At 47.4% G+C, this 10,467-nt stretch overlaps 1 protein-coding gene across 2 annotated transcripts; it reads right to left on the bottom strand.

Annotated features, from left to right (window-relative positions):
- Positions 1 to 10: 10 nt before the first annotated feature.
- MESR4 (misexpression suppressor of ras 4) lies at positions 11 to 9,716 on the bottom strand. 2 transcript variants are annotated; one of them, XM_043425887.1, is made up of 3 exons: positions 8,625 to 9,716; positions 7,719 to 7,989; positions 11 to 7,616 (listed from the first exon to the last, which is right to left on the bottom strand). In XM_043425887.1, exons 2-3 carry the CDS (start codon positions 7,954 to 7,956, stop codon positions 1,627 to 1,629), a joined length of 6,228 nt encoding a protein of 2,075 aa, XP_043281822.1. In that variant the 5' UTR covers positions 7,957 to 7,989; positions 8,625 to 9,716; the 3' UTR covers positions 11 to 1,626. The 2 variants fall into 2 exon arrangements, with proteins under 2 accessions (XP_043281822.1, XP_043281821.1); XM_043425886.1 differs by having other exon boundaries at positions 11 to 7,989.
- Between the last annotated feature and the right edge of the window lie 751 nt (positions 9,717 to 10,467).

Below are 10,467 nucleotides of genomic sequence, written 5' to 3' on the forward strand. Positions count from 1 at the left end.
ATTAAAAAAATGAACGATCGAAGGCAGTTTAATGGTTTATCTACAAAACTTGCTTCCTTTCAGCCGCCCAACACACTCCTCTTCGTGTTTATCTTATTTGCAGGTTTTTTTTGTTTCGTTTATTCATCAACTGAATAACCCTAAAAGAAATTTAAAAAATTCAAATTCTCTATTACAACGGGTTAATTCTCGGCTCTTCCCTCTCTTACAGCGTATAAGCTTCTTATTTTTATTCCCTAAAATTATTTTACCCAAAAATGATGACAACGAGCGAAAGCTTTTATTTTGTTTTTCGTCAATTTATCGTTTAATCATAATTTTATTTGGTATTTCGAAAGCGCCGTGCACTCTGAGAAAGGATTATTTTCGTTGGACTTGAAACATGGTTGGCGGAGTCGCGAGTCTCGTTAGAATGAGGCAGAGTCCAAAATCTTGAAATTCATCATTGTTCGTTTTTTATATAAAATTTCAAACGTTTAAACCTTTCAAACTGAAATAAAATGGAATAAAATACTATGTTTTGTTGAAAAGTCACTTTAAAATGGTTCTCGAATGGAAATGTTCTCTCGCGGGGCAGGATTTAGCGAGAGAAACAAGAGACAATGCGAACAAAGGGAAATGCAGGCGCTTACACTGCCAGCAGTGCGTCCGAGCGGTTAAAACGAAAATGTAACCGTCGAATTTCTCAAACTCCGTATGCCGAAGGATGCGAAGAACGAAAAGAAAAACATAGAATGAGAAAGAAAACGTGTGACGCAAGGTTTCAACTGCGCGAGGCCATCTCGCAGGTATGGCGCGCGCGTGCAGTTTTCAAATAACGAACGCAGCATCGTCGTCGCTCAAAATCATACGTCGTTTATCGTTAATCTCTTTTCTCACCATTGAAAAAAAACAATTGAATACTACAAATCTCGGTCGTTCGATTTTTTAGTTCCATTGATCTTTGTTTTTCTTCTTCCTTTAAAGATACAAACAAATTTACACGAGGATAAATCTTATCTTCATTTCGTTACAAACTCTAAATCATGGGACCGCACATATTTCATCCTCTTAGAATAATATATCTGAAACGTAGAGCGCGATATTGAATCTACAACGATTCGAAGGTTTGATCGTATCGGAGAGGCCGACTTTGCGATTCGCGAGTCCCTTGCTTAGTTTCTCCTTATTTACACGTATTTACAAACAGTGTGTTGTTTACTCATTTGTGTTATTTTGTTTATTCTTATTATTTATCACGTCCTCGATTGAGAATGAGAATAATAATAAAACGATGAAAACAACGAGGGAGGAACTAGTGCGAAACGAAGTTTTAGCAACGAATTTAGAACCGAGTGCGGTGAGAGGGGCTTATCGAGTATTTAATAGCCACTGAATCATATTTAATTAGCATACGAAAGACTCGAACAGTGCTTTCCTCAACTCGGTTATCGATCGATCATCACTTGCTCTTACTTCTCCCTTGAAACATAGTAATTTGTGTATGTATATCTAAAAAGCGCATTTCTATCACTCCAAATGTCTCTGAATTTGTCGTTATTTCGACGCCGCCTCCTTTTATCAATAAATTTAATTAAAGTTCAATTATTTGATAAATCGAAGCACACGGGAATCGCGTTTAAAATATTATTCGAGAAAATCGTCGTTGACGAGACTCGAGTCTTTTTTCCGACAATCGGGACAGTACCATTTGCCTTTGGGGGGTACCATTATTCCGACGCATTCGAAGTGGAACCACTCGATGCGACAGTCGTTACCGTCGCAGGCGATCATTTCGGATACTTCGTCGTAGGGGCACTGACAATAGCAGTAGAGATTTACCGAGCGTTCGGGGCCGCCGGCGACGCCGGGAGCGGGGGCGATGCTCGGTGGGATATGAGTCGAGTTTGGCACAACGAGATGCGGGACCGGAGCCGGTGGATGGCTCGGTCTCGGAGCCTCGACGACGCTCCGTTCCTCAGCTTCGCTCGATTCGGCGCTCGAACTTTCGGCTTGTTCCTCGGATTCTGAGGGCCCGGTGACGATCGGTACGATCCTTTCCATGGGACGATCAAACCCCGAGAGTCGCAGAGTCACGCTTTTCGTTGCGTAGTTCGCGTTGCTCGGTGGGACGACGAGAGGGCTCGTTACGACTCGTTGTTGTTGCTGCTGCTGCTGCACCGGGGCTTTTATCGTCACGGATGGTACGACCGGGGAGGGCTGTTCGACCTTCCGCCATTTAAGGTTCGGCTGGGTGTAATGCTGTTGCTGGGGCTCATGATGGTGCTGATGCGTCGCTTCGTCCTCGCTCGAATCGCCGTAGAATCTCTTGGGCACCCGTTTTCTCTTGGAGGATCTTTTGTTCTCGTTCTCCGAGCCGCTCCCACCCAAACTCAATCTTCCTGCTTTGTCATTTAATAACTTAGGTCCCGGTTCGGAATGCTGCGAGGAATTCATCATCGACGATGGGGTCGAGGAACGACTGGGTACGACCGTTATCAACGGGGCCGCCTTGGAGCCGAATTTTTTAGGTTTCTTATCGTAAAAAGATTTTGGAATGTTCAATTTGATCGACTCGACGGTCGGCGGCGGCGTTGGTGCGGCTACTGGCGTCGACGCTGGGGCTACTGGCTTCGTCGTTTTAGGGCGCTCGGTTTTTCTTCTTTTCTTCATTTTTACGCGTTTTCTCGACGCCGTTGACGTCGCTGTTGGTACTGGCGTTACCGCTGCTAGAGCCGCTCCGTTTTCATCGTCTTCGACGCTCGTGTTGAGCACAGTTTCGACGGAATTAACGCCCCCGATCGCTGGCTCCAGGATTCCGTTGTTGAGGCTCTCGGCAACAGGTTGATGGAGGATCGTTGTGTCGGTCACCGGAGGTGCAACGGTGGCGAGTAACATCAGTTGGTTCCTCTTTTCGGCGAGCAGTTTATTAGCGAGCTGCTGAGGATGTTCGTCGTAAAAGTCTTCGTCGGTTTCGGTTTCGTCGGTCTCAAGGTCGGATTCTCGGAATATTAATTGAGGGCTGGCAGGACGATCGTTCACTTCGACGTGGGGTTCGCCCGGCTCCTCGACGTTTACTTTGCGCTCGGTCTCCTCCTCGACGTTCAACCTTTCCTCGACCTTTTCCTCCGGTGACTCGACTTTGGTCGCGTCGTTTTTCGCATTTTCCACGGACGTTGGAGCCCCGACTTCTTTATCCTCCTTCTCTTTGTCCCGGCGACGTTCTTTCCTCGCGGATTGTTTCTTCGGCGAGCTCTCCGAGGCGGAACTATCGGAATCGGAACTGCTGCTCGAGCTGGAGGAACTTCCGGTCGAGGAACTGCTGCAGCTGCAGTTAGTGCCGCAGGAACAACTGCTCGAATCGCTGTCGCTCGATGACTCGCTCGAAGAATCGTTGCTGAGCTTTTTCTTTGGTGACTTTTCTTTCTTCCTCTTGGTCCCGGTGAGCGCTGCGGTGTTCGTGTCACTGTCGCAATTCAATACGACGCTCGTGTTCGAAGGGCTTTTAGCTACTTTGTGGCCATAATCATGCTCGCCTTCCATCGTGCTAGCGTTGTCCTCGTTCTTCGTGGGATCGTCCTCCTCTTTGGCCTCCTCATCGCCGCTTTTGTCCGTGTAAACGACGCAATAATCGTGATCGGCTAGGATTATTTTACACAAATCCTCGCGACTCAGCTCCTCCTCCTTTTTCTCGTCGCCAATCGCCTCGCGCTGTTCGAGGCTGGCAGCGTAGGATTTGAAATTGTCCCAAATACCGTCCATTATCTGGGCTTCTTCCTCCTTCTCTTCCTCGTTGAGTTCCACGTCGACGACGCGGTCGCTCGGGTCCCCGGGAGCGCTGGAATTCCACCCCGGTTCGCCAAGCGCCTCGTTCGTCTTTGCTTCGCTTCTTGATTGCTCCTCGGCGATTCCATCCGCACGATCTTTCGCGGCAACTTCCGGAGCTGGGGTTTCTTCGACGTCGCTGTCACTGTCGGAGGAAAGATTGAGTGGCGGCAGGTCGTAAACGTCGACGACTTTCTTGACCGGTTCTTTGGGCTCTTTGGTTTCGCTGACCGGGGCAGGCGCGTTTTCACTTCCTTCGGGAGTCGCAGTCGTGCCCGAGCTCGTCGTTGTTTCCATGGCCGTCGCGATTCCCGTTGTCGGGCTCGTAGCAGCTTCTGTCGTCAGGATCGCCGGTTCAGCTTTCGTCGTTTCCTCTTTCAAGCTTTCCACGAGCCCCTTGTCCGAGGCGAATTCCTCATTCGTGGCCGTTCCGTTTTTCTCTTTATCCGCAACTTCCGGTTGAACGATCTCCGGCTCCCGATGCCTCGTTTCGTGTTTTGTTGCGAGTTTTTTCGAAATGAAACGTTCGTCGCACTCGCTGCAACCGTAGGGCCGATCACCGGAGTGCAATCTTTTGTGGACTTTGAGAGCGACCGCCCTCGTGAAGGAGGAAGTACATTCTTCGCACACGAACGCGGTCGGCGGTATGCAAAAGTGATAAACGTGAGGCCACTTTTTCTGCAAACACTTTTTACAAAGTACGCTCTCAGTCCCGTGCTTCCAGAACAAGTGCTTCGTTATGTCGGGCTTATTCCGATAAGCGATACCGCAACGATAACAGAGATGATGGAGCTTGTGTTTCCAAACGTGGTTCGAAAGACGCTGCTGATTTCCGGTCGATTCGAGGCAAACGTCGCACGAGTGATGCCGCTTCCGCAAGTGGACCATCAGACGAAAAGCCGAGGGTAAATTCGTCACGGGGCACAGGCAACATCTGTACGTGACGTTTATATTCGGCGAGTAAACACCGGGACAAAGATGGCAAAGAAGTTCGCTGTAGCTGTAAAACGTCGATTTGCACATGATGCAGATGAGAATAGTTTTTTGATGCATCTTACGATTATGGAGGTAAATTTCCTTGTGCACGAGACTGTGATATCTACAATGAAAGCACTCGAAAATTCGTGGCGCTGCGATGTGGTAAGTGCCGTTTGTGCTGTCGTAAGAGTCGAGATTGAAGAATTTAGTTTCGACCTCGTTCAACGATTTTTTCAGTAGAACGATCAACTGTTCGCGTTGTATTATTATAGCGGGATGTTGCGGCTGAAAACGATGCTCCGCAAGTACGTGGAGACCCAATTGTTTGCCGTTTACAGCGATGTGACGGGCGTGATTACAGTAAACGCAATAGCCGCTCGCTGCGCTTATGCAGCGTTTGAGGAGGTCTTCGATTTCCATGGATTCGAGGATTCCTTCGACGTTTAAATCAATGCTGGGGACGTCCTCGGAGGCGAGGATTATTCCATCGGTCTCGACTTCGAGGCTCGATTTTATCGTTTTTTCCTCTTTTTCCTCGTCCTCTCGCTTCGTCTCCATCGTTTCGGCTTCTTCGCTGATTTTCTCTCCGCTGAATCGAATGTCCTCCGTGGAATTCTCCGTTGCTTCGGGTTTCGGTGTTTGAGCGTTCTCGACTGGAACGGAATCGCTACTCTCCGGGGGTATATTATCCGCGGAAAGTTTCGGTTCATCTTCGACTTGTTTCGTATCGTCGATCGACAGTTTGACGCTGTTGTTGTCGCTCTGCCCCTCGTCCTCGTCTCCCCCTTCCTCCCCTTCTTCCTCCTCTTCCTCCTCCTCGTGACTATTTACACTATCTCGATCCCCGCGCTCCGAGTGATTGGAAAATTTGCTCTCAGACGCAGAGTCCTCGGCGTTGTTGTTCTCCTCGGACTCTCGACTGGTGTCGTGACTCTCGTTATTGCCGTTGGCGGTACTCCTCGAAACGGAGAACCTCGCGTTTCTATTTGTACAGATTTTAATGACTAAACTACGGTCGGTCGTGTTGACCGTTGTGAACGAGACCGAAGTCGCTTGAGATTCTTTTTCAGGGGAAGTGCTCGATTGAGAAATACTACGTTCCCGTTCAGCCTCGTGCTGCTGCCTCGACCGAAATATACTCGAGGCTGTGTTAGGAGACTCGTGATTTGGACTGGCAGCTTCGTTATCGCTGCCACTGGAAGTCTCGTCGGTATCGCAGGCTCGAGCGTTCTCCTCGTTCCGCCTGTGCATTGTTTTTCGTCTTTTTCGCCGCCTCTCGTTCGTCGTACCGGTCTTTAACGAGTTCTTCAATCTGTCATCGTAGTGCTGGTCGATACTGGGGGCTTCCTCGTTGTCGCTGAGCCCCGGCTCGTCCATTACCAGGGCGTCGGCGTCGCTGTCGCGACTGCTCGTCTCGTTTCTCCCGAAACGATTGTGCGAATCTTCTTTATCGTCGTCCTCGTCTTCGCTGCTTTCCATGGCGTTGTGACAGCGCGATACTTCCATTATGGTCTCGGTTACGCTGTCGTAACATCCGCCAGGCTCGTTCTGTTGTCGAATTGGCGAAGACAGCGAGGAGGACGAGAAGGAGGGCGAGGGGGACGAGACGATTTTGATCGTCGAGCTGTTGACCTCGATAACGCCGCTCCGAACGCAGGGCTCGTTCAGCATTTCTTTTAATCGAGATTCATCGGTGCATTTGGAGACTTCCATTATCGTTTCGGAAACTGTGTCTCTCAGCGCGCTCATCGCATCGGAGCTTGTCGCGTTGATCGACGGAGTTGTTGGGATTGGAGTCGGCGACGCGGTCGTTGCGGGGATCGGAGTCGTCGTCGTTTTTCCGGTTTCAAAGTTCCCGAACGTTGACGAATCCTCAACGATTTCTGCTGCTGCTGCTGTTGCTGCTGCTGCTGCAGGCGGTTCCGGGGCTCTTATTATCGGCTTTTTTGCGTACAGCATCGCCATTCTTTGTTGATAAGAGGTCAGAGCGGAAAAATCGTTGTGTTTTAGCCTGTTGTTCTTGAGAAGACGTTTATTCGACCGTGCCAGGCTTTTCGCGTCCACGGGTTTCCCCGGGACGCTTGGAACTCCCGGTGAAACGACGTTTGTCGTTTGCGACGATTCTCGAGTCTCCGTTTGCCCACCGGTGCACATGCTCGAATGATTGTTCACGCTCTGACGACAAAACGTGCAAATTTCACTGGCAACTGTACCGCGTCCTTTTTGCACCGGTGAACAAAAGTGATTGTAAAAATTATCAGTCTCAGCGAATACTTTTTCGCACGTACAACAAATCAAGTAACACGATCCTTTGAAGACGTTGTAAAAATCCTCGACCGATGTGAATGTCGTCTCAGGTACGTTGTGCTTCTTCGTCAAATGATAAGAGAGCCGCTCAGCTTGACCGAACATACCAAGGCAAAATAGGCATATGTGACGCTTGTGTATCTCTCTCATGTGCAAAAACAAATTCCAATTTTCAAAGTACGTGCCGCAAGCCGCGCACAAATAAACCTTGCGCGTAATACGAAAATTATTCGCAGAATTTTGAGCCGTCGCGGGCGTCGTCGTGGCTGGATTGCTCGAGCACGAATCCGAGGTTCCCGGCGACGGGTATCCCGTCGATTGCGTCATTATACCTGGGGGGCAGGTGCATTGGTTGAGCATCGATGGATCGCACGAATTAGTCGTTGTCGTTCCTCGACAAGTTGCGCAATTTGTCTTGTTCGAAGCAGGTTGAAGACCGAGATATTGAGCGTACTCAGTGATTTTTCCTCTTTTCACTTCCCGCGTAATACTCGTTGATATCGACCTCTTTTCCCTCCTCTTTTTTCCTGTCGAACGATTATTCGTCACTGACGTTTGATTCAACCGTGTTTGGCCGAGAATTCGCTTTTTCAAACCCTTAAAAGTCACTTTCGTTCTCGGACTCTCACCTCCGACATTATTCCGCAAGGGTGAATTCTCCAAATTCCTCTCGACGCAATTCTTTTCCTCATTCTCTTTAACCTTTGCCTCTTCCTTCCCACTCTCCGTCGCTATACCCAAACCCGACGATGTATCCGGCTTTGTCTCCTTCCCCTCCGCTGTCTCCTCGTTGCCCAAATCTTCTTTTCTATCTTCCGTGCTCTTCCTGACATCTGCGTTTCGACCCTCGACATCCTCATCTTCCATAATAGCGCTTCTGCAGCTCGGCACAGTTTGATTCTGCAAATATTCAAGCCAGTATGTGTCAGAAACTGTATGTGCGATGTGACTATTTTGCGGTGATTTCAAAGTTCAAGACAAAAAAAAAACATGCGTTAGAAATTCTTAAATCCATGATAAACTCACTACACAGCGTTACCAAAATCAAATCCCCCGGAACACGGTTAGTTTTTGATTTTCTACCCAAGTTGTTCGAGAACCTTTTATCCTATTTATTTTCTGTGCGGAAACAAAAAGCTTTGAATGCAAGGCAATAAGAAGTCGGTGCGTGTGAGCACAAAAGAGCTTGTATGGATTGCATGAAAATGAATAAGGCTTTTGTCATTGGCTAAACAAAAAAGCATCGCACATTTTCCATGGAACGCTGTATAATGGGGAAAAATATAGTGCTCACAATATGCCACGGCTGCCTGTCAAACGGTTGGAAATTTCAAGCACAAGTGTCAAATAAAAAAATTGTTGCGAAGTGGATTCAGCGATAAAAATGGAATGTCATGCCGGGAAGTTCATCAAAATTGCTCTGGGACAAGAATCGTTGGAACAGTTGGAAAAACGGAAACTGCCAAGACGAAAAAGTGGGAATTATACGACAAAAAAAGAAAGAAACATAGGAGAAACGTTGAAAATTGACTCACCCTCGCGTCGTTGTACTCGTATAACGTTGAATTCTCGAATAACGATTCCTGTACGCGAGATTACGACACAATGTCGTGGCGACGTCTGTTTCTGGGTATTTTATACTTTTTCTCCAAACTTTAACGTTGACAATCGTTGGTCAGGAGTCTAAAACGATATCCTTTGTTCGGAATCGAGGAAAGCCGATCGCACCGATACGACTGGCGAGTATTCACGGTTTTTATAATTCTTTTTTTTGTCTCGTCGGCGATGTACGCCGCCGAAAAGGTTAGTTAAAATGGCGTCATAGTCGGACGACCGCGACGACGACGACGACGACGTCGAGAACGAGGCACGAGAAACATTCAGTCAAAAGTGTTGTTCCCTTTTTTTTTGTTGTCGTTGATCTTATATGTGGTTTTGATAATCACACCTCCGCTCTTTCGAATATTAGTCACAGAACTAAATTACATGTTACACTTGAAAACTCCTGGTAAATGTTGAATACAGACGATAACTACATAGTTGCGCGGATTTCGCGACATTGACGAAAACACACTTTATGCTTTAACTTGCGACGGCGGGGGCAGTGATGCCACCTTTTGTCATGGCCCGGGCCAGCGGCCAGACACGCACTATATAACACTTGTTCACGCGTTTTTTTTCCACTTTTTTATTGCCTCCTCATACGCGGGCTTGTGAAATGTTCCTCGCGGTTTCTCTGTCTTTTTCATACGCACGCACACACACACGCGCGCGGGAAAAAAAACGCAAGCAGCTAGCTAGGTTATGCGAGGTGTTCTCTCGACGAAAGACGATCAGTTATTGAAATGAACTATCCGGGACGTTAGACACGCTCACACGCACGATGAGCGAAGCCGGCCCTCGGTTGTTCTACCACCGTCTCTCCTATACATCCGCCAATGCTCTTTGATTCTACGATCCGAGCTTCTCTCAACCGAGTTCGCGAAACTCCAGTCACGAGATTCACTAATTTCGAAGTATCCGGCATTCTCCTCTTATCTACTGTTTCTACCGGCGAATTCTTTTTACTTTCATTTATATTTTTTCCGTTTTTTTTACTGCGATAATGATATCGACAACGCGGCTTCCCCGGGGACGCAGCGTCTACGAATCTTTCAATACGTTCCACGTGCAGATTGGAGCACGAATAACGCTAAAGAGTTGCTCCTAGAAAAACCGGTGGAGACCTTGGCCATTTTATTCTCAAAGATCCCCAGTAATTCCGTACACGGACCAAAGACAAGACGTTTCGCATCACCATTATTACAAAGACGTTACTCTTTTTTCTTTTGAAACGAGCCAAATACATTCGTGGGGGTGTAACAAAATGGCGACCTCTGCTGCTGCAGCGTTTCGTTTTTATTGTTAGAACATGTGTTCGAAATAAAACAATTTGATTCTTTCATTTATACAAATGAATGTTCATTAAATTTGTCTTTAGCGTCTGATCAACTTATATTGAAACATAATTGCACAGTCGATTTGGAAAAACTCTGAAAAATGGGTGTCAGGTTATGGCGCCAAATAGACGCCATCACTTTAAACGTTTCTTCGTAACATGCCCTAACGTTATCTTATAATAGTTAAACCCCACGTTCATATAAAATTGTTGATCTTTTCGAATCTTCAGGTCTTGTGTTATTGAAACTAAATTATAAAATACATCATTTCCTGGGTTGTTTGCCACTTTAGAGTCATCCGAGTCATCCCACCATTTTGGACGGTAGATAAAGCCGGAAGTAATCCAAGTTTCGCGTTAATCCACAGTGGATGTAGTGGCGCTTCATTCGATTATTTTTCATAAAAACGAGGCTTGAGGAGAAGGAAATATAGGACGTG

Source organism: Venturia canescens, chromosome 8, assembly GCF_019457755.1.
Source record: "Venturia canescens isolate UGA chromosome 8, ASM1945775v1, whole genome shotgun sequence".
Taxonomy (NCBI): Eukaryota; Metazoa; Arthropoda; class Insecta; order Hymenoptera; family Ichneumonidae; genus Venturia; species Venturia canescens.